This window comes from Saccopteryx bilineata, chromosome 2 (genome assembly GCF_036850765.1).
Source record: "Saccopteryx bilineata isolate mSacBil1 chromosome 2, mSacBil1_pri_phased_curated, whole genome shotgun sequence".
Taxonomy (NCBI): Eukaryota; Metazoa; Chordata; class Mammalia; order Chiroptera; family Emballonuridae; genus Saccopteryx; species Saccopteryx bilineata.
Genome location: NC_089491.1, coordinates 357,578,528 through 357,601,686, shown reverse-complemented (window position 1 = coordinate 357,601,686; position 23,159 = coordinate 357,578,528). Strand labels below are relative to the sequence as shown.

At 51.6% G+C, this 23,159-nt stretch overlaps 2 protein-coding genes across 3 annotated transcripts in view; one reads left to right on the top strand and one right to left on the bottom strand.

Annotated features, from left to right (window-relative positions):
* AIPL1 (aryl hydrocarbon receptor interacting protein like 1) overlaps positions 1–22,743 on the top strand; it is a 32,340-nt gene extending 9,597 nt beyond the window's left edge. Inside the window, exons 2-7 of the mRNA XM_066262942.1 lie at positions 14,322–14,423; positions 15,034–15,213; positions 19,497–19,685; positions 20,621–20,797; positions 20,902–21,043; positions 21,788–22,743. Coding sequence (XP_066119039.1) covers positions 14,328–14,423; positions 15,034–15,213; positions 19,497–19,685; positions 20,621–20,797; positions 20,902–21,043; positions 21,788–22,050 — 1,047 coding nt within the window. The 5' untranslated portion in view covers positions 14,322–14,327 and the 3' untranslated portion in view covers positions 22,051–22,743. The remainder of the gene's footprint in view (positions 1–14,321; positions 14,424–15,033; positions 15,214–19,496; positions 19,686–20,620; positions 20,798–20,901; positions 21,044–21,787) is intronic.
* Positions 1,514–6,918, bottom strand: PIMREG (PICALM interacting mitotic regulator). 2 transcript variants are annotated; one of them, XM_066255344.1, is made up of 6 exons: positions 6,851–6,918; positions 5,947–6,272; positions 4,044–4,339; positions 3,090–3,185; positions 2,423–2,472; positions 1,514–1,843 (listed from the first exon to the last, which is right to left on the bottom strand). In XM_066255344.1, exons 2-5 carry the CDS (start codon positions 6,235–6,237, stop codon positions 2,439–2,441), a joined length of 717 nt encoding a protein of 238 aa, XP_066111441.1. In that variant the 5' UTR covers positions 6,238–6,272; positions 6,851–6,918; the 3' UTR covers positions 1,514–1,843; positions 2,423–2,438. The 2 variants fall into 2 exon arrangements, with proteins under 2 accessions (XP_066111441.1, XP_066111440.1); XM_066255343.1 differs by having other exon boundaries at positions 1,514–2,472.
* Positions 22,744–23,159: the final 416 nt, after the last annotated feature.

The window sequence follows — 23,159 nt, the reverse complement described above, 5'->3', positions numbered from 1 at the left end:
AAAGAACCAAGTCATGTCATTCTCTGGAGGGCTGCTGCCTCTCCCCGAGTCGTTCTGTGACCCCAGTCCGGCTATTTCCTAGAGGACCCTTCCAGCTTCTGGTGTGCCTGCTCCTTGGGAGCTGGAAGCAGATCTCCCCACCTGACCAAAGCTCCCTGTTTCTCACGTGGCATGTTTGTTTTTCCCAGTTTGGCGGCTGTCCTGATGGAGGGCCTGCCCGCTGCCTTCTCCGTCCGCCCTGTTGGGGGTTCAGGGTACGCCTGCCGCCAGGGCCTGCTCTGCTGGCATCATGGTTTTTTCTAAAGAGCTTGACTCCTCCCTTAGGCTCCGCAAATTTTTTTTTTTAAAGGAGACTTTTTACACATTTGGATGAATAGCCCTCCTGCCTGGATACTGGGCCTGAGATAACACATGTGTAAGCCCCAGTGTTCAGAGGTTAAGGGGGGAGGGGGGGTAGGCTCTGAAAGAGGGAGGCTGGGTCTCATGGCTTTTTAACTCCTTTTACTACTCTGGCGCCCATGCCCATGCCCAGGGTCCTGCAGACGAGACATGGCACCAACACCAACACTGACGCGGAAGCGGGGCCCACGCAGTCCGGCTGCGGCCCGGTTTCGCATTCACACTCCCAGCCAGCCCCACCTGGGAGGGGTGCCCCGTGCGAAGGAGCCTCGCAGCCGACCCCGCCTTAAACACCCAACTTTCCCGCCAAACCCCGGGGGTTGGGTGCCAAGTGCTCTAGAAACCTATTCTCTTTGGCTCAGCCACAAGAAGTCACCTCCCTCCTTTTGCTCCCTCCGGGCTTGGGGGGAGGTTTCTTTAAAAAAAAAAAAATTATATAATACTTAGGGTTAAGTCCAAGCAGTGAGAATGGGTCTGGGTCCTGCTCTCTTTGCTGAGAAACCAAGAGGGTGGTTGGGAGAAATAACAATCGGACGCCACACATGTGGGGACAAGGAGTGACAGGTGACACCAAGGAGGGGCAGGACAGGAGGGAGGCTCGCTCATGGGGACCCCCACCCTCGGACCCCACTGTCCTTGTCTATCTGTTTACTCGGTGGTGGTAGCCTGTCTGCTCTTGTCTGTGGTCTGACCGTTCCTAAGTGTGTAGCTCTCAGTATTACCTGTGGCGGATGGTTCTGTGGTGAAGACGGTTTCTTCTCTCCCTCGTGGCTGCCTTGTACAAAATCCGTTAGAAAAGGAAATGTAAAACATCAGATTTCTAACAAGACAAAAACAGCATTAAGGAGTTAAAAGATTTTTACAACTGGTCTTGATTTTGATGTGAGCTGGTTTTTAAAATTGTTGTCACTTAAAATAAAAACCTTATTTGCCTTTAAAATATGCTTTGCTTTGAATGAAACCTTTCCCATTACGCCTGTTCTCCTCGAGCTGGGGGCTGGCTGGCTTGGAGTGGGGGTGGGTGAGGGGAACAAAACCTGGCCCCACACCATAGACCGGACTGGCACGGGCGTAGCAGGTTACAGAGAAGAGATGTCAAATACAGAGTCTTTATTTTTAAAAAAAAGCAATGTTATCCAGGGAAGTTATGCAATTTCTAATAAAATGAAAAGGCAGATTTCTTAAATAATTTACAAAGAAAAGAAACTTATGGAGCAGTGTACTCCTCCTCGCCATCCACAGTGCCATGCTGAGAATATAAATAGGTACCCGTGGGCCCAGGTCTCAGAGCCTGGGTATTTCTCATCTCTTCTTTTGGAGCAGGGACAGGAGCTGGTTCTCAATAGCCTGGGCACTGGCAACACAGGGGGTGACTCCTTGCAGACCCTGTTCCCGGGTGCACAGCTTAGGACTCTCAAATACTCTCCGGAGCCTTGCACTTCACCTTGCAAAGAGACAATCACGAGGTTCAAGTGTGGGGTGCGTTTCAAAGCCCAAGAGGGGGTAGGACGAACAATCCGTCTAGTCCTCCCAGGTCTCCCCTGTGGCAGGAGGTCTCTGCTGGGCTCAGATATGGTTGGAACAGGAGAACAGAGTTCCCTGAGCAGCCCCCACCTGGGTCTTCGTTGGCAATGGCCCAGGGGCACTGCCAACTCCTGGGGTCTCCTTCCGGGAACTCGAGGGGAGGCGTGGATCCCAGTTGTGGGGACATGGGGTCAGGTATGGTTTGCTTCCTGCAAGACAGAGCTCCCTTCATGCCCCTCACTGTGCTCAGGACAGAAGTGAGGACACGTAGCCGTCTTCCAGCATGAGGAGCTGGAAGGTGATGGGGTCAGTAATGTCTGCAGCTCTGGCTCCGAGCTGCTAGGAAGACTGCACACTTCCCACTCCCCGGGGCATCAGCTCTGTGGGTTTTCCCAGAAGGCTGTTCCTTAACATGCTTCCAGATGCACACATGTGCTCATCATGTAGGAGGGGAGGAGGAAGAGGACGCTGAGGATGGTGCTCAGGAGGAGGGCATTACCTGAAAGGCACTGTCCTCAGTCACGAAGGAGAGAAACAGTCATGTCACCACTAGAGATGGGAAAACAGGAGAGATGGATGCCAACATGCCATTGTGTGTTGCAGGCTCTGAGGGACCCTCCCAGGCTTTGGACTAGACAGGACCAGACCCGGCCATGTGATGGAACTTGGCACACTCAACTTATAGTCAAAGTGGACAGGTCCCCACCTAAGAGCCTATCATGGCCGCATACAAATGATCCCAAGTTAGGGCTGCTCCAGACCCAGGCCCTGCCCTCAGGATGTGGTCCTGAGCAGACCGACCAGGAACTCAAGCAGCCATGAACTTTTCCTAATTCCATTGACGGGCAGGACATTGGGAGCCACGGGCAGTGTTGGAGGCAGGGCAGGCCCTTCAGGAACTAGGTACCCAGCCTGGTGAAGTTCCAGGTGATGGACAACTGTGGGGGCCCAAGGCCCAGAGGGCATGTGTATCCAGGGTGCATCCTTAAGCACTCCCCTGATCTAGGTCTTTCATCTCCTCTCGTGTTGCAGATGGGAGACCGAGGCTCAGAGAAAGTGAGGGACTGGCCAGGGTCACACAGTGGGCCAGAGCCAGAAACAGAGGCCTGCCTTAAAAAGGGGGACCCTCCTAGACATTTTCTTTGACACATGGGATGCCAGCTCACCTTTCTTCCGCCATAACGGCCTCGTCCAGCTCTTGGGACAGCTTCTGGAGATCCTGGATTCCTGCCCCCACAGGCTCCAGGTCACAGTCAGACTCACTGAGCAGTAGGAAAAGCCACAGTCACCAATGACAAGTTGGAAACCTGTAGCAGGAGCCCCTCTCAACCCAGCACTGCAGACTGGGGTCACTGGGGGCTGGTCATCACCCCAGACCCTCACTCCAGGAAGTAACGTCAGAGCAACCTGGAGCAGCTGGCAGAGAACAGATGGATCAGGGCTCATGAAATCAAAGTCATGGGCAAGTGGTCTTGCAGAAAGGTGAGCCCTGTGGTTCTCCACTTGAGTCTCAGCTTCAAGATAACTTCCAAACTGGCTTTTAGGCTTATCAGGAGGCCTGAAAGAGTGTGATACAGGCAGAGCCAAGCTTACCTCTTCCTACAGATGGGGAAACTAAGGCCTTAAAGACTTCCCCAGGTCCCTGACTAGTGGGGACAGAATGGGTTCAGAACATGGATGTGACTCAGCTCAGGGTGCCCCTGGCTCCAGGCAGCTCCTGGAGTCCACTAGTATTTTTTGTTGTTGTTGTTGTTTTTATTTTATAGAGACAGAGAGTCAGAGAGAGGGATAGATAGGGACAGACAGACAGGGACAGAGAGAGATGAGAAGCATCAATCATCAGTTTTTCGTTGCGACACCTTAGTTGTTCATTGATTGCTTTCTCATATGTGCCTTGACCGTGGGCCTTCAGCAGACCAAGTGACCCCTTGCTCGAGCCAGCGACCTTGGGACCAACCCGGTGAGCTTTGCTCAAACCAGATGAGCCGGTGCTTAAGCTGGCGACCTCAGGGTCTCAAACCTGGGTCCTCTGCATCCCAGTCCAATGCTCTATCCACTGCACCACCACCTGGTCAGGCAAGTCCACTAGTGTTTTGGGGGTAAGGCACTCTTCCACTTACCTGGGGGAGCAGAGGGGCTCTGTAGAGGAGTAGGGGCTCCGGAAGGTGGCCTCCCTCCTGGACCTCCGCAGGGGGTGGGCATGCGGGCCCACCTGGGTAGAGAAGTGGCGTCGCCCCCTCTCCCAGGGGGCCAGAGTTGAGTGGGCAGGGGTGGTTCCCGATAGCCAGGTGCTCCTCTGGCCCCGGCTGCAAGTGGAGGGGCTACTGGCCTTCTGTGGCTCTCTCTTCCTCCTCCTGGCTTTCACCTGGGTTTCCACCAGCCACTTGGTGCCACTTTGGCAGGACTCTTGGATTCTCTGAGACAGGTGCATAGAAGCGTGAGCACAGACAAGCCCAGGTGAGCCACCTTAGTCTCCAAGCCGTATCTCCGACCCCTCCACCTATCTTAGCTGCCTCACACACACAAGCAGCTTTTAGTCACAAAGGTGAGACATATGAATGGCGCCATGTGACATGGGCCCACTGCCGGGATCCAGTTCAGAGTCTGCAGGGTGTGAGTACAGTGGTTGGCAGCAGAACCAGCTGGCTCATAAAACCTCCATTTGCCTCCTTTAGGACACGAACTGACCAAGACTGCAGGGCAAAGCCTAGGACACTGTGAGATTATCTGCCCCCTGCTTCCGGTCCTATTCTATCCCATCCTTCACGCTGATGCACAGAGATCCTTTTCATGGGCAGTTCCGATCATGACACTCAATTACTCAATACCCTTCTATGGCTGCCCATCGCCCAGAGGATCAAGCTCCTACTCTTGAGCCTCACACCAGCTGGGGGACAGCTGGGAAGGCTCTTCCTCAGTTAGACTGTCTTTGCCTTGGCAAACCCGAATCCAGAGTTCTTAGAGCAAGGCCCGAGTTGTATTTGGTGAATTATGTGACCGTGGACAGGCTACCTCGTTTCATCACTGACCCCTGGAGATAAAACAACCATAGTTTCTTCTATATAAGGACTAACATTTAGCTCAGAGATCTTTCTACAAAAGGTCTAGAAACATCTTCCTCTTCCCAATCAGATACCACAGAGAACCCCCCTCCAACCGCCGTTCTTGCCTTGGAGGTCTATTCCCTCTCATGGCCTCTGCCCTTTCTAGGTGGTACCTCCATATACCTCCAACTCCAGATTTGAAGACACATCCACTTGGAAGGCCCCTAAGCACCTCACACCTAACATAAGTGACATCTTCCTGCCCATATATCTCATCTGATACCAAACCCTTCAAATCCTCCTTCTGAACCACTCCTGAAGTGTTCACGCCTCTGCCAGGCCAGGCCCCCAGACCCTCTTCATGGGAGAATCTGCTTCTAACCCCGTTTCCATCAAGTAGCTAAAGAACAAGTTCTAATATGCTCACTGACCCAATTCCCACCCTGTTGTCAATTCTTCCCACTGGCTCCCAAGACTACCGTGTCTAAACACTTTTAGCACACTGGACCTCCCTCAGTGCTCCACGCCACTCTCTGGCCATACTCAGGCTAAGCTTCTGCCAGCTCGCTTCAGTTTCTTGCTCTCCCTCCGCCTGGGTCTGGACTCACACTATTTCACCTGTCTTACAGCTCTTCATTCTTCCCCTTTCCTGGGTGAATTCCATGGAATCACCTCCTCTGGGAAGCCTTCATCGACTAAGGTGGTTAGGGTGTCCTCCCTTCAGTCAGCCACTTGCCTGCAATTTCCATCACAATACAGCTCTATTATGTTGTATGGGGAGGATGTTTCCTCCATGACACTGTTTTCATTCACACACTCAACTGTTTTTTGAGCACCTACAATGTGCCAGGAACTATCTGGGGGGTGCTGGGGAGACAGCAATGAACAAATCAAAGTCCTGTCTTCATAGAGTATATTCTTGGGGGCTCCTTAGGGGCAACAACTGTCCAGCAGGTGACCTGGACATGGTCAGCATTACCTGGGACATGGCACCCAAGGCATTCTTGGCTGAGCGAGCTGCAGCTTGGAGGCCTTGCTGCCCTGGCTCTGGGGTTTCTAGGCGTCTCCAGGAGGGGCCCGCCCCTAGGTTGAGGCTGACTGCTCTCAGGGGCAGCCTCCTTTGGAACTGTCTGCAGAGCAAGCCCAGGGTTCCGCTGGAGGTCTCCAGATGGCCAACTGCAGGCTGCAGCTCCTCATTCTCCTCCAGCTGCTCCTGGTCCTGGCGAGATCTGCGTATGGAGGCCCCTACACCTGGCCACCTGGAGGCCATCTGCCTGACCAAGAATGTGTGCAGTCCACCAGACCCTGGGGAGGAAGTAAAAGGCGAGTCAGTAAGGCATTCTCCATCCCATCCCCAGGCTCCACAGAAACCCTGGGTACAGGGGAAGAGACGGGACAGAGGCCCATGGGGTGAGGTGGATGGCCCAGGCTGGGGAGGGGTGCCTTTGGCAGTGGGTGCGGAGAGGAAGATGCTTCCTGAAGTGGGTCGGGGGGTGGGGTTGTCAGCGAGGCCCTGAAGAGGAGGCTGAACGAGGCTGGTCCGCTTTCCCTGTGGTCCCTCGCTGCGAGTATCTAAAACAGCTGCCTTTTCATCCCAGCCTCTTCTCCGCTGTCGCCTAAGGCAGGGAGGGAGGCAAAGTCTGGGGCGGCCCTCGTGGAGTCTCAGCAATGGGCCCAGCGCAAGATCAGCGGCTCTTTCACAACTTGCCCTGACTCAACGCGCTCTTCCCCAGACCCTGGCCTGCTGACCAGAGACCCCGATTTCCACCTTGCAATACCCAGACGCCCCACCTGCGTGCCTATCCTAACTAAACAGCTCCCTCGCCCCCAAGGTCCTGGTCTCTTCTGAACAGAAGCCCCACTACGGCCCGGCCTGCACTCACCCAGAATCTCCCACGTCGACCAGACGCCCAGCACAGCAGCACCTCGCCCACCCGAGCCGATTTGAAACTCCGCGGACCCGCCCCCTGGCCCTGTCCTCACAGCTGATTGGCTCCAGCCCCGCCGGATTCTATTGGCTCTCTGCTCTCGGCGCTGTGAATACTGCTCTCAGATTTGCAGGGTCTTCCCATTCATCCCTCAGTTCCCCCGCGGAGCTGGGTGCCGCGTGAAGCTGCCTGTGCTTTTGTATCTGGGGTCCCGCCCGCGCCGCCGCGGATCTGCTAACCTCTGGCCGCCAGGGCTCCTCTTTGAACCACAGAGGGCTAGGGTTGGTCTTACTGGGCGGGGCGGAGGCGCGGCCCCGGGCTGCTCAGGACCTCACCCGTCCGGCTTGGAGGTCTCAGTGGTTTTGTTACAAAGAACTCGGGTCTGAGTTCCGGAGGAGCTTTTATGTCAGTCTTCCCTCTTGACCCTCTCTGCACAAAGCACTGCACTTGCGTGCCCCGTACTCGTCACCCACATTCTACCCAAAAAAACCCATCCTGGAAGAGGGGACAGATGGAGTACACCTCCGCTCCCTCCGATTAAGCAGCACCCTTCCCCCACCCCGGCTCACTGACCACTTCCCTCTCTCCAGTTGAATGCTTTCCTCCCTTCCCTTAGCATCCAAAGGAGCTAAAAAAAAAAAAAAAAAAAAAAAGCCATTTAGAAAGCTACACCCCTCCCTCCTTTACGGGACCTCAAAGAGGCACTGGCCACTCCACCCGTCGCTTTCCTTGCTGCCATCTTCATCTGGTCTCGCCCTCCACCCCGCGCCTAACTTCTCTGACCACTCTTGCCCACAGGCTCCTTGGAGCTCTGTCCTCTTCTTTATCTGTGGGTGATCCCAACCACTTCTCTGGCCTCAGTTACCGGCCCCCTGCCCCCGTCCCACCCACATGAACATATATGGGGCACTTATTATGCACCAAGTACCTGTGTTCCAAGCACTTTAGATTATGAACTCATTTGATCCTCCTTGCAGCCTATGACAAGACAGGAGACTCAAGTGTAGAGAGTTTAGGCTGGTGCCCAATCCCTCAGCGCATAGCAGGGCCAAGGATACAAACTCCACCAGTCTGCAAACAGGGTCCCTGAACCCCACTGCACACCACAGTACCTCTTCTCACCTGCACTTCGCCAAGACAGGTATGTTTGATCACCTTCTGGATAATATCTGTTGGGCAGATAAAATATATTATGCTCACTTTGTTAAAGATGGCGCTGCCCACGTGGAAGCCGTCGCCCAGGTGATATTAATGTGTGTCTCTGTGGGCAGGCAAGATCCTTGTAGTCTGGGGCTTGGTTTTAGGACTAAGCCTTTCCCACCCTTTTTGCTGTGGAGTGGTACAATCCAATTATGCCCCAGATAAGTGACTTTGTATTAGAGACTTCCCTATTTTGTATATTGGATTAAAGGTTTTGATTTCTATACTAGAAAATGGAGGCAGAACGGGAGCTTGCACTCTCGGTTCCTGACATTAGCATTAGAGAGCAGAGCAGAGAAAGGCCACATGGAGAAGGCCAGGAGAAGCAGCCAAGATGGCAGAGTGTTGAGTGAGAAGCCAGTTTGTGCAGAGTTTGTGCAGGGAGAAGGAAGGAGTGGGGAACAGAGGAGAATAAATCTGGTGAGCTAGAAACCTTTGATTCTAGGAAACTGAAATAAGTCAGTAGCCTTGTGAGCACTGAATGTGAGTGGGTTTTGGAGCCCAGTGTGTGTTTTTACTTGCCCGCCGGGTGGAAGCTAGGATTAAAGATGATGGCCCATCAGGTTTTGGCTCCGTTGTTTCTTTACCAACTGTCCGAATCCAATGCGAACCTGCATGGGCCGGGCAGCTGTGATGATAGCCCTGGCTACTGGCTTTACAACATCCAACTCCTCCTGGGCACTGCAGGGTATCTTAGACCAATGTTCCAACACACATCACCCTGCTTTCTCCCAGCCCTCCTCCTTCCCCATGTCCTCCCACGTCTTTCCAAATACCTACTGGTGTCTGGTAGATGAAACACTGTGTGAAGTCAACAAAACAGATGCATCTTCACCCTCATAGGGCTTGTAAAGCCAGTAGCCAGGGCCACTATCATAGCAGCCCGGCCCATGCAGGTTCGCGTTAGATTTGGACAGTCGGTAAAGAAACAATGGAGCCAAAAACTGGTAGGCCATCATCTTTAATCCTAGCTTCCACCCAGCGGGCAAGTAAAAACACACACTGGGCTCCAAAACCCACTCACATTCAGTGCTCACAAAGCTACTAACTTATCCGAGTTTCCTAGAATCAAAGGTTTCTAGCTCACCAGACTTATTCACCTCTGTTCCCCATCTTCTTCCTTCTCCATGCACAAACTCTGCACAAACTGGCCTCTCACTCAACACTCTGCCATCTTGGCTACTTCTTCTGGCCTCCTCCACGTGGCCTTTCTCTGCTCTGCTCTCTAATGCTAATGTCAGGAACCGAGAGTGCAAGCTCCCGTTCTGCCTCCATTTTAAAGTGTAGAAATCAAAACCTTTAATCCAATATACAAAATAGGGAAGTCTCTAATACAAAGTCACTTATCAGAGACATGATGAGATTGTACCACCCCACATCAAAAAGGGTGGGAAAGGCTTAATCCCAAAACCAAGCCCCAGGCTATAAGGATTCTGCCTGCCCACAGCCCGCCCCCAACACACATTAATATCACCTGGGTGACGGCCTCCACGTGGGCAGCACCATCTTTAACAAAGTGAGCACAATATATTTTATCTGCCCATCAGGGCTCAATCCAGTGTGTGGGGAGAGATGGACATTAATGAATGAAATTACCAATAATCAATCCATCAAAGAAAGTTGTGATACAAAAATTATGTCATTTAAAGCAGAGGCCTAGAGAATGAGTTAACCAAAGAATGTGTGTATTTGTATGTGGAGGGGTCTTCTTGCACAGGGACCAGGACTTAAGTAAGACACCCAAAACGCATACATATGTGCAACTGAAACAAACGTTTCCTGAAACAGTGCTTGACTATGTGTGACATCCTTCGATGTTTTATCTGTTTTATTTTTTAAAGATGCTGGGGGCAGCTCACTGCATTGATTTTACAGTGCCTCCCTGTTCTAGTTTGCCTGTTCACCTTGGTCTCCTAGTTGAGTTGTTTGGCAAGCCTGTTTATGCCATGAGTATTTGTTATGGTAAGTAGGGAATTTAATTAATGTCTGTTGGGCAGATAAGTTATTTTTTCTCACCTTTACTGTTAAAGATGGCCGCTGCCCTCACGTGATACAGCTAATTGCCCTTCTTGCGTGGGAAGGGGCTTGGTTATGCTAATGCGTGTTGGGGGAGAGGCTTTCACACCAAAAGGTTTTAAAAGGTGGAGCGAGGAGGCCATTTTGGGAGAGTGACCACTTTCTTGTAGAAAGGAAGAACCCATGGTGTAGCAGGGCAGGGAGACCACGTGGAGGAGGCAGCCAAAATGGTGGAATGGGGAGGTGGAAGCCTCTGATTCTCGGAAAACTCAGATGATCAGTGGCTTTGGGAGCCCTGAATGGAAGGGAAGTGTTTTCCCACTGTGTGTATTTACTCACTTGCTGGGTGCGAGCTAGGATGAAAGGAAAATGGTCCACCATCCTCCAACTCCGCAGTTTCTTTACCGTCTGTCTGAATTAAATGCGAACCTGCAAGAGCCAGGCGGCTGTGATGGTGGCCGCCGCTACCGGTTTTACAATGTCCTTTACCAATGAAAGATGGGGTGTGGGGGAGCGGAGTTGTTATTTTTAGGAAAACTAAGTTGAAAGTGTGGGAAAGACCAGTGAAAGATGGATTAGGTTGTCCTGCCACAGTGTCTATCGGTGCCTGTCACCATGCCTTACACTTCATATTATTGCTACATCAGCTTACATTTGATCAGCCCTTACCACGTGTGTGTTAAGTGCATTTCTTTATTCTTCTTTAATCCTTGCAGTGACTCTATGAAGTAATACTATTTTTATTCCCATCGCAGATGACAAAATTGAGATTCAGATGAGTGAAGTATCTTGCTCAGGATGGAATGAAGAGTCAGAGTGGAAACTTAAACCCTGGATGTCTGACTCTAACACCTGAATCTTTTTTTTCTTTTTTTTAATTTTCCCATTGATTTGAGAGAGAAAGAAAGAGAAGTATCAACTCATTGTTCCACTCAGTGTGTGCTCATTGATTGTTTCTCTTATGTGCCCTGACCAGAGATCAAACCCATGACTTCTGTAGCTGGATCCACATTTGATCCATTGGGCCACCCGGCCAGGGCCAACACCTGAATTCTTAACCTTTGGTGACATGGTCTCATCAAGCACCAGGAAGGAATTCGGTAGTGCCCTCCCTCCTTGGGACTTTTCACCCCTTCCCTACGAACCATAACTGGCAAGCTAAGAGAAAGAAGAGCAGTTTCCATGACAATGAGAAAGGGAGGAAAAACATTTTCTTCTAAACAAAAAACTTTCTCCTTCTACTGTTGACGTTGGGGGGAGGGGTGGAGGATGTGCTGAGGTAAGCAGGCTCCTAGTTGAGGGGTAAAAGGCTCCTGCTCCTTGCAAGAAGGAAAACCAAGTTTTATCAGTTGTTCCAAGCTGGGCTTTCTGGCGTCCATCTCCAGCCCTGCCCTACCTTGGTGGCTCCATGTCCAACAGCAAAGCTTCCACCAGTTTCCTTGTCCTCATGGAAATGTCAGTCTGAGGGAAGCGGAAGATATTCAAGTGTGTAGATGCCATGGCTGTGAAGAGATGGGGGTGGAGAGAGGAGGGACAGGGGAGCGAACCGCACCTGAGCTGGGATCTGAGCACTGGGGGGGGGGGGGGGGGCAAGAGCCAGGAGCTGTGAGGCTCCTGGTCAGGAAAGGAGCTTAGAATTTATCCTGAGGGCAGCAGGAAGCACTGGATGGAATTGTAGAAGAGAGTGGGGTTACTAGGTGTTGTGGACCATAAATGGCAAAAAGCCATTGTTAGATTGGAGGCTTAGCAAAAGGCTAAATTCTCCCTTCCTTGGGTTGCTGGAAGCAATTTACATGCCCTTCCTCTGACTCTTTGTTTTCGGATGTTGGTAGATTTCACTAATGCATCCTGTTTTATGCCTTGGGAGAGTTCCTGTCTTAGCCTTGGATGTGCAACTTTGTATCAGGGTTCTTGATTTGCATATGGCTATATAATAAAGCGAACTGGGGCAATGGGCACTCGGATACAGGCATTTTGAAGAGTCCTCCTGGTCTTTTGTTTTGATTAGTGTGTTTCCTTAATTCCGCAGCTGGTCTGCGGCAACTAGGGTTGTATTTTAATGAAGTCCATCAGGAGGTTAGTTTGAGGGCCAAGTGGTGGCTGGGGGTCTACCTGGAGGCTGTGGCCTGAGCACCTCCTTCTTGTCAGCAGTGAAATCAAAACCACTGGCATCAGCTTCAACATCCCCTTCCCCTTATGCCCTCCACCTCCCACCCCTGCCACCCAGGGGGCCAATCTATCAGTTCTATTTCCTCTTGGTAACTCTGAACCCTGTGTATGCCCTTTGACCTGTCTGCAAAGGGAAACTATTGAAACAGTGGGAGAGTTTTAAGTGTGAGACATGATTAGGTCTTTTTCTTCCATAGTGAATTATATCCCGGATGGAAAATTGCTCAAAACATGAAGCTTAGTATAATAAGTACTTATAAAGCACACACCCACGTAACCATCACCCAGGTGAAGAAACAGAACATTGCCTGGCCCCAGAAGCAGCCCCCCCGCTTCCTGCTGTGTGTCTGCTTTCTCACCCTCCCCAGGCTTCACAGTAATCACTTTTATTTTTCTTTGCAGTTTTTCATTTAAGTGTGTATCTTACCTCCTATGCACGCAGACAGCTCTAGGTTGCTGTGTGGCTGGAGAAAGGATGGAACGGAAGAGGAGGAGCTCTGCACCCTCCACCCCGATCCTCTGCCCACAGAGAGGAGCGGAGCTAAGCCTCATGGGTGGGAGGGTCCGAGTATTCAGGGAGGGCTGCTGGAGGGGCCTGATTTGCTGTCCCTGTCTGGGTTCTGGGTCCCAGACTAGTTGGCTCAGGCTGGGCCTCCTCTGTGCCAATAGCTCCTCATGGGAGACTTTCAGGAGTGTTGGGTTTTGGGGTGCCATTCACTGCTTCAGGGGGATGCCTCTCAACTTCCAGGATATGGAAGCAGGAAAGACTGATTTTCCCGTTTCAGTTGGGAAGTGGAGTTAGGGATAGGAGACAGCTAAGGCCACAAGCTCAGGAAATAAGAGGTGGGACCAGCCCATTGAAGGCAGCTTTATCTGGCTCCTCCAGTTTCTCATCTCTCCCTGCGGAAGGGTTTTGTGTTCCCTCTCCAGGAAACGAGGTCAGTCAGGGGTCCAAAAGAGAAAGGTTTTGTGCTCAGAATCCTCCAAACTCTCAGGACCTTGGGAAACCCAGGTATGAAAATTTGAACCTGCCACAAGGTGGCGCCAAACACCAATACAGTATTTAAAAAATTAAAAAAAAACACATTTATTTATTGATTTTTCTGAGAAGAAGGGAGAGAGAGAGAGAGAGAGAGACAGGAACATTGATCTGCCCCTGTATGCGCCCTGATCAGGGATCGAACCGGCAACCTCTGTGCTTTAGAACGATGCTCTAACCAACTAAGCTATCTGGCCAGGACCAAACACCAAGTCTTCACATGGTTTTTTCACCTTAGACCAGAAAGGGGTTCCCTGATGCTGTGAATAAGCTTTGCCTGGGTCCCCGGGAATAGGGTAGAGACCTTCCAAAGGGGACAGGAGAGCCCCACTGCCCCCAGCCAGACCATGGACGGAAGGCAGGAGTGGGGCTGGGGAAGGGCTTTTCAGCTTTCTCCAAGCCAGCCCCTTCTCATATTCCGTTCTGTGTCCTCCCAAGCTCGACACCTGCCAGTCTTCCTTCCCTCCACAGTGTCGCATCCTCTTGTGGGTGGATAGAGTTTGGGCAGAAGAGCAGGAGGAAATAAAAAAGAGGAAAAGCAGGGACCACAAAGGCTACAGGGCCCTGGCCTGAGCTCAAAGGGACTAAGAGTTGGAGACCAGGGACAGCACTAGGGACCAGCAGGGCAGAGGGGCTTTGGGTCACTTCTCCTTTCCTCCTTTGGTGGCCTGAGGCCTCTCTCCTGCTCTCTCCCTCTCCCCTCTCTTCTCTAGGGAAGCTCCAGGTGACTTCCTCTCTTCTTGAGGTGGGACAAAACCAGAGCTGATGCAATAGTGCCAGGCAGGCTTCTTGCATGCAGGGAGAGGCAGTGGATGGAGGAGGCAGAAGGCTAGGCTGCCCGCAGTGACTCTGATGAGCAGCCTGGGGCCAGCTTGGGGCGCTACCCCGCCTTCCTCCTCTAATTCTCGCCCCCCAGGCAGGGCAAATCCCCGGGTCTCAGCCTGAATGCCTTCCTCCGGTGAGATTATCTCAGCCTGAGCTGGACAGCTCCCTCCTCCACCTGGAGCCATGGATGCTGCTCTGCTCCTGAATGTGGAAGGGGTCAAGAAAACCATTCTGCACGGGGGCCTGGGGGAGCTCCCAAACTTCATCACTGGATCTCGAGTGAGTGGGGCCCATCCTCCCAGACCACGCTGGGGCCCTCCATAGCAGCCTCTGCCTTTCTGCTGGGTCACATAGCATTGCAGACAGACCAGGGTCCACTCTCTTTACCAAAAAAATGGCTGAGCAAGCCCTCCCTGGAACTCTCAACCCTATGGCATCTGGGAAGCTTTGAACCAGAGCCCATTCATTGGGCATTTTTTGGCACTCTGCATATTAAAGTGCAGCATGGGATGGGGGAAGGCCTTTGGGAATTTTCTGGAGCCCCGAATGTTGAGTGAGAAGGAGGGGCCCTCAGGCGGCATGGTGTTTGGCCACAAATCTCTGGTGGGCTTCCCTAGACGATGGCACACTGCGTCTGTGGCCTCAGATTTTGGGCTTATTTAAGGACCTACAGAGCTGCCAAGAATGAGATGGGGTCATTTAGGAGGGAGTGGGTGTTTTGTCCCTGGGGGATTGTAAGTGGGGTGCTCAGGGTTCTGAGGCATCTGCTTGACGCTGGGTGAGCTAACCCTTAAGGACAATCCTGAGAGTTGGTGACAGTGGGGTGGCTTCTGCTGGGTGGGCCTTGGGGAGCGGTGTCTAGACCAGGGTCCGCTCTCTGGGTGACCAGGTGACCTTTCATTTCCGCACCATGAAATGCGACGAGGAGCGGACGGTGGTAGACGACAGCAGGCAGGTGGGCCAGCCCATGCACATCATCATCGGAAACATGTTCAAGCTGGAGGTCTGGGAGGTCCTGCTGACGTCCATGCGGGTCCGTGAGGTGGCCGAGTTCTGGTGTGACTCCATTGTAAGTGGGCCGCGCCAGCACGCTCCCTGGGTTTGCTTTCTGTGGGTATATTGGAGAGATTATAAGATAGGATGTACACCAGGGCTAATCGTGATCGGGGGCAATGGAAAAGTAGGAGCTATTATTACATTGAACTAGAAGATTTTTAGAGACTAACTCCTTCATCTGACTGATGAGGAAACTTATGGCTCAGAGAAGAAAAGGAACTTGCTTTAGGTGAAGCAGTTAAGGGACAGAATCGGGGTGAGGACCCTGACCCCTTCACTCCTTATCCAGTATCCTTCTCCTCACAATGTCTGATAGAGTGAGGCTGTAATGCTGTCCCCTATCAACAGGGGATCCCATGTGTTATTCATTTCTTCATTGACTTGGCAGATGCTCTACTACTTTAACATTTTTCCTGAGCATCAATCTCTGGGTTATTCTTCATCCTGATGTTTTAAATTTTTAGAAAGACGTTTTATTTAACAAGTTAAATCTTCAGAGGATTGGCTTATTTGTGGCTTCAGTAAGTTTAAAATGCTATCTATTGACTGCTTACAATGAGGAGTTCCTGCACTTTTTAAACCCATCTGTACCTCTAATTTGGGCCATATGCTCGAGGCTTGGTCATCACAAGGGCCCCCTCTCGACATGCATATTTAGTAATACAGTGTGTCCGTAAAGTCATGGTGCACTTTTGACCGGTCACAGGAAAGCAACAAAAGACGATAGAAATGTGAAATCTGCACCAAATAAAAGGAAAACTCTCCCAGTTTCATACCTATTCAGTGCAGTTCAATGTGGGCTCACGCACAGATTTTTTAGGGCCCCTTAGGTAGCTATCCCGTATAGCCTCTACAGACTCGTCACTGACTGATGGCCTACCAGAACAGGGTTTCTCCACCAAACTGCTGGTTTCCTTCAACTGCTTATCCAACCGAGTAATGTTATTCCTATTTGGTGGCACTTCATTATAAACACGCCGATATTCACATTGCATTTTGATCAGGGATTCAAATTTAGCGAGCCACAGAACACACTGAACTTTCCTCTGTACCGTCCACATCTCGACTGGCATGGCTGTGGGCTGCTCCACTGTATACACGGTGTTATGTCATCATCTGCTTGTGCGCACATGCTGCCACATCATTCTACAGAAACTGGGAGGGTTTTCCTTTCATTTGGTGCAGATTTCGCATTTCTATCATCTTTTGTTGCTTTCCTGTGATCGGTCAAAAGTGCACCATGACTTTATGGACACACTGTACAGGACAGCTGAGTTCATAGAAAGCTGTCAGTAGATTCTTGAATGGTGGATTGATCTGTTGTTTGCAAAAGCTCAAGCTGCTGTTATTCCCATAATGTGGGTATGACGCTTTAGTTCCTATGGTGTCTGTGTTCTTTTGGCCACATCAATAGTCACATGAACGCATCACTCATCTCACAGGCTGGTAACTTTTATACCACATTGACTGTTGGGTTTTCCAGTAGCACCCCCACATCTCTAAACCCACAGCTGCCGTGATTCTGCACATACTCACGTGCACATGCACCCACACGCGTACACACATACACATACACATACTCCTTTCTGAGTCATTTACTTACACATTCATTTTTTTATCTTTCTATCCATCCACTCACTCAGGTATCATTAATCTATCCCTTTATTCAACCAATATTATTCATAGTCCAGTCTTCCATCAATAAGCATCCACCCATCCTACCTATCTATCTATCTATCTCTCTAGAAAATATGCACTGAGCACCAGATTTGTCCTGTTCTGAGTGTTAGGAATAAAACAGGCAAAGTCCCTGGCCTTCAAGGAATGTGAGTTCTGGAGGAGGAGCAGACACCTAAACAGGTACAGTGCAGGACAGCAGTGCCATGGCATAATTAAGTAAGGGCAGGATGCTTTAGGGCCACAGAGGAGGAACAACTAACTGCTTTGGGGTCTTAGGGGGACTTCTTCAAGAAGATGATGTTGAGCTGTGTCTTGAAGGATGAATAGGGGTTCACCCGGTCTAGAAGTGAAACCAGAGTCAGCATCCAGGCCAGGAAGTGTGGAAAGGCTTGGCAGGGTTCATTCAATTGGTCCCTCTTTTTTATGGGCATCTCTTCATTTCAGAATCTGAGTTTTGGAAAGACTAAGCGACCCGTGGGGCAAGCATGTCTACCTGACAAAGGACGTAAGAGGCCAGGTTCCACCCCCCTCCCCCAGCAGTGTCTATCTGTTATGCTCTGCAGAACCCTCTGCTTGGACGGTCCTCACTGGATCACCTTGCAGTTTGGGTCTCTGCAGACACAGGGCCTTCCTCCCCCCTCCCCTAAACCGGAGAGGCAGAGTGAGTCAGGGGCTCTGGGAGCTTCTGTCCTCAAACACCTCCCTCCCTCTTCCCCACCAGCTCCCACCCCCTAGGACACCGGTCTCTGTGTGAGAACTTTTGCAGGTGCCCATCTTATGAGGCCAAGGGTTGCAAACTCAAATGCCCCCGGGGGGGGCAGGAACCCTGGTTGCCTGGAGATTGCTGCCCCTCAGCCCCCGTGGGAAAGGGTCAGGCCCAGTGGAGCTGGAGATTCTAAGTTTTTGAGACAAGCCAGAAATCTTCATTAGCATGTAAACTCTCTCAATATTTAAATGTTGGCAACTAATTAACAAAACCCCTCACAATATGAGGATGAAACATACCCATTTGGGAGCTGAGTAAGGCTTGTAGCATGCCAGTTGGCTAGCCTCTGGTAGAGATACAGCCCCTCATACAGAAGAACCAGGCTTGAAGCCCCAGAGAGGGGCAGTGGTCCTGCGCGCCCCCTGCCCTAGTCACACCCTGGGGGCTGGCGTCTAGCTCCAGAGAGACTCTCCTGTGACTCTGGCTGCCCCGCTGGCCTGCAAGAGTGGGCACGGATCTGAGAGCTCCCCACTCCTTCCTCCCTCTGAGGTGCTGCCTGGGTAGGGGTAGGATTCTGGAGCTATGCCCCTTCTCTGGACTTTATCTTCCTTCCCGCAATTTTACCCCGTTTCTGGTGCATTCCACAGACCACTATGCTGACCAGGCCCTGGCAGTACTTGGGGAGTAGGTGTTCAGCAGGACAAGGCCTTTGAGGTCATGGCCAAAATGGCACCTGACCTTGGGGTCCACAGCTCACAGCTGCCTTGCTGGAAGCCGGGGCCTGGGGGTGAGGCCGCTGCTTCAGGGCTGAGTGCTTCCTCCCCGTAGCAAGCTGATCCTGGGGCCTCTCCCTCCTACAGTCCAGCCTTAATCCCAGTAAGCTTAACCGCCATCTGGGCACCTCTCTCACAAGAAAGAGAAGGGCATTCAGGGCTGATCCTGGGTGGTGGGGGCAGGGGAAGTGACCTTCATCCTCATGCTGGTGACTTGGTGGCCAAGCTGAACTATTTCCGCGCCGCTACCTCCTAACAGTGTGTCTTTACTGGGGTTGCCATGTGGAAGCCTGAGGTTGGCCAGGTCAAGACACAGTCCAAGGAAAGGGGCTCTAGAGGCCACCTTGTACAGCTTTCCAGCTTGGGATGGGGCAGCTGAGGCCCAGCGTGGCACAGGCCTGGCCTGAGGCCAGCAGGCTGGTTTTCCCAGGCTTTCTCTACCTTGAGGGTGACTACTCCAGTCCCTGAGCTGACTGAAGCTATGGTGAGCTGGACCTATATCAGCACCACCTCATCTACAACAGCCCTGTTGGACAGGTGTAGTGAGGTGGGGTGGGCTCTGGAGCTGGGGCGGGGGTGGCATGGGCTGACTGCTAATCAGCAGCACTGACAGGAAGCCAACCTAAGCCTCTCAACCCCAGAGGGTCCTCCCACCTCCCTCCACATCTCCCTGCCTGTGAGTCACAGGCTTTATGGACTCAGGGTCTCCTTGGGAGAGAAACTCAGAGTTGACTACAAGGGTCAGCAGAGGCAGCATGGCATTGTGGTTAGACTGTGGCCTCGGAAGCTGGGTTTGAATTATGGTTCTTTCATTTCCTAGCTGTGTGACCTTAAGCAAGTTACTTAATCTTTCTGGGCTCCAGGTTCCTCATCTGTAAAAGGGTCTTTATAGTAGTGCCTCCCTTGTGAGGTCATCTTAATGATTGAAGGAGCTAATAGGTGTAGAGTGCTTTGCCTGGTACATAGTTACTTGCAGCTATTAGTGGAGGGAGGAAGTTGAAGGCAATAGATGGTCATAGCCATGGGCCAAGTATAGTGGGGTAGCGGGTACTTCTGGGGGGCTCAGAGCGGGAGCTCATAGAGACCCAGCCATCTCTGAGCGGACAGCCCTGATGCCACCCGCTGTCTTTCTCGCAGCACACAGGGGTCTACCCCATCCTGTCCCAGAGCTTGCGGCAGATAGCTGAAGGCAAGGACCCCACCAAGTGGCACACGCACACCTGCGGGCTGGCCAACATGTTCGCCTACCATACGCTGGGCTACGAGGACCTGGACGAGCTGCAGAAGGAGCCGCAGCCTCTGATTTTCATTATTGAGCTGCTGCAGGTGGGGTTGTGGGGGGGCAGGGGGGGAGATTGCTGATCCAGCATGAGAGAGCAGCAGGGGTCAGCAGGCATCATGGGAGCCGGACCCCACCGGTCACTGTCCCTCACCCAGAAATGGCTCATAAACCACAAGAGAATTGGAATTTGAACACCTTCCTCCCAAAAATGATACTCTGCCTTTTCCAAAGGAAAAGCCCATTTGGGACCAATTTTTAAAAATATCACTTGTTTTTTTATTTTGGAGACATTTTCCTTCTATTGGTTCTCTACTTCCATTTTTGTCTTCAAATGTTTAGAATTATGTCCTCAACCCCTGTCCCTGTGGTTCGTGGGTTCAGACCAATTCTCTATTATCGGGAGAGGCAGCATGGAACTGTCCACGCCCCTCACCCCAAGTGACTGACAGCCCACATGTATGGGGCAGTGGGAGGGGGTCAAGCCCGGGTCAGGGCTCAGCTCTGGCGAGGCTGAGGCTCGGCCTGAAGGATACATGAGTGAATACAAATATGAGAACCGTCACCATGTCAGCCAAGGGCCTATTTGAACAGCGGCGCAGTTTGTGCACTGAACAAGGGCATCACATTATAGACATTGTGTTTGATTTGTATAATGACAACTTTCCAGCAGATAGCAACACAGTGTCTTATTCTAATGACACGGGTATTATGGCAACTTTCTGAATGTTGGAAGTAAAGTGTGTTGACAAAGAGGTGCCTTTTCCTGATTTGCACAAACGCACAGATTTAGCGTTGGGCCCTTGGGCCCTGTTGGTTCCTTCCCCCGTTTCCTTGTGTTTGATCAGCAAACATGGTTTTGCTGGCGCAACCTCACTGTGGAGAATGCAGGGCTGGCTTCAGGGAGGTGGGCTGGGGCCCCTGCCTATGAGGGTGCAGGCACCCCCAGCCCCACATTGCTGACCTGCCGCTCTTGGGCCAGGTGGAGGCCCCGAGCGAGTACCAGAGGGAGACGTGGAACCTGAGCAACACGGAGAAGATGCAGGCGGTGCCTATCCTACACGGGGAAGGAAACAGGCTCTTCAAGCTGGGCCGCCACGAGGAGGCCTCCACCAAGTACCAGGAAGCCATCGTCTGCCTGAGGAACCTGCAGACCAAGGTAGGAGGCTGCCCGCTATCAGGGGCACAGCCCTGCCCGGGCTGGGGCCATGGGGGAGGTGCCTAGCAGCAGCGTGTGCTCACGGCGTCCTTTCTCCACCGCAGGAGAAGCCCTGGGAGGCGCAGTGGCTGAAGTTGGAAAAAATGATCAACACCCTTATTCTCAACTACTGCCAGTGCCTGTTGAAAAGGGAGGAGTACTACGAGGTGCTGGAGCACACCACTGACATCCTCCGGCACCACCCAGGTGGGTGGCGGTGCGGGTGGGGGCGGGGCTGGCCCGGGCCTGTGTGCTCACTGGCACCGACCTCCGCGCGCTCCTCAGACGCCATCCCGGTGCCTGGACTTGGGGCCTCCCAGCAGTTTCCCAATCCTGCGCCTGTGTCACAGTGACGGATGAGCAGTGCTTATTGTAGAGGTATTATATTTTAATGTGCGTTAGGACAAATATACAAGTAGCTCACCAAACCTGTGATTGTGTGGAGCAGTAAACAGGTTTTTTAGAAAAAGGGCCACCAATATAGAGAACACTATTAAGTAAATACCAGTATGTGTGAAGCCCAGATATGTCCGCACCACAATGCTGTATGTGAAGATGGTAGTATTGGAATTTGTAGGAACAACATCAAACACTTACTGGGTGCCAGGCACTAGAGTCTCTGCATTTGTCATGTCACTTATCCGCCTAATACCCGTAGGGGACGGGTGCAGGGATAGGCCCTGAAGCACACATATTTGGGGAACCTCCATAAGAAAAAGAATACAAAGTTATGAATATAGAATTAGTTATGAGAACTTGGGAGGGGTCCACGCTAGGGTGGCCACTACTGCTCTTATTATCATTCCCATTTTACCGTTGAGGATGTGGACTCAGGTGGTACCGGGAAGTTAAGGATCATGATCAAAGTTAAGGGTTTTGTAAGCTGGTAAGGACCAGCAGGTGGCGTGCCTCTGGGTCTGGATGACAAGTCCAGCTTGATCCTCCCCACAGGCATCGTGAAGGCCTATTACGTGCGCGCCCGGGCTCACATGGAAGTGTGGAATGAGGCAGAGGCCAAGGCAGACCTGGCGAAGGTGCTGGAGCTGGAGCCGGCCATGCGGAAGGCGGTGCACAGAGAGCTGCGGCTGCTGGAGAGCCGCCTGGAGGAGAAGCGGGAGGAGGAGCGGCTCCGCTGCCGGAGCATGCTGGGGTCCGGCGGGGGTACTGGCCCGCCCAGGTCCCGCCTCCCGCCGGGGAACCCCACACCGCGCTGACCCCTTTGTGCCCGCCAGACTGCCAGACAGGAGGATGCTGGGCAGCCAGCAGAGGGCCTGGCCATTTCTGGTTGAGCTGGCCGGGTTTTGGCATCACTTTTTACAATACAATTTAAAATTAATTTAAAAAATCAAAATAATATATACCTAAAGGGCTTATGAATAAAGCTAAACTTTCCTGCCTGACCTTTCCCACTTCTAAGCTCAGAGCCAGCAGTTTGACCCTTTTTTTTTTTTTAACTCTTTTTGGTAGTTCTCTCTCTCTTTAAATATTATGTTTTGTGATTTTAAACCACAATTTCTCCACGTGTCACTTTACCTCATGTCAAGGAAAGATGCGAGTGTAATGCTTTGATGCTTTCTCAGTCTTCCCTTTCCCTTCTCCAAATTTTGGATAGCTATAGTTTTGGTTTTTTGCTTGGTTGTTTTTGTAATTTTATCCACTTCCTCTGGAAATCTCTGTGGAACCCCATTGACTTTCTTCTGTACAGGTGAGAGGCGGTGGCCCAGGGGGCCCCAACTCCCACTCTCCATTCCCCACCTCTGCTTACCTAACAGTCTGACTACCTTCACTTTTCCATCCTCCGGGCTGTTACTATCTATTCTCTGCCTGTAACAAAAACTTAGTCTTCTGTGTTTTGTCCAAAGGTTGACTGTAAAAATTGAAAATCAATAAACAGTATTTACATGAAATGGGCGTGTGAGGTTGTTTCCCCGAGGGCCCTGTGGTGCTGTGATTGCGTTTCTTTCTCTGTGGTTCCAAATTCATGACCCCGGGTCACTGATTAGATTTTTAGCATCAGAAGTAGCAGCAGATCTCTTAAAGGGAGTGTTTTAATTTTTCTCTTCTCTCTGGCTTTTGCTGCACTAGGACATTTGAGGAATAAGGAAAGAGGGTTAATTTTTGGTTGATTTATGCTTAATGTCTAATGGGCTTGCAAGAGAACCCAGAGAAGGTTTAAGGGGGGGTGTCAAAGGAATGGAGTACTATGTGTGACCTACAGAAGCAGGAGGAATGTCCCTTTTCTCTTGAATGGCCAGCAGGGGGCGGCAGGGGACTTTTCCCTGTTTCTAAATGCCCTGGGATAGAGGCATAGATGATGTCTGAG

Excerpts from the sequence above, each read along its gene's own strand:
- PIMREG (XM_066255343.1), bottom strand. The coding sequence starts at position 6,237 with ATGGCCTCCAGGTGGCCAGGTGTAGGGGCCTCCATACGCAGATCTCGC. Across the intron at positions 4,340-5,946 it reads CCTTGGGTGCCATGTCCCAG|AGAATCCAAGAGTCCTGCCA; the intron begins GTAATGCTGACC and ends CACCTGTCTCAG. Across the intron at positions 3,186-4,043 it reads GAGCCCCTCTGCTCCCCCAG|TGAGTCTGACTGTGACCTGG; the intron begins GTAAGTGGAAGA and ends CCTACTGCTCAG.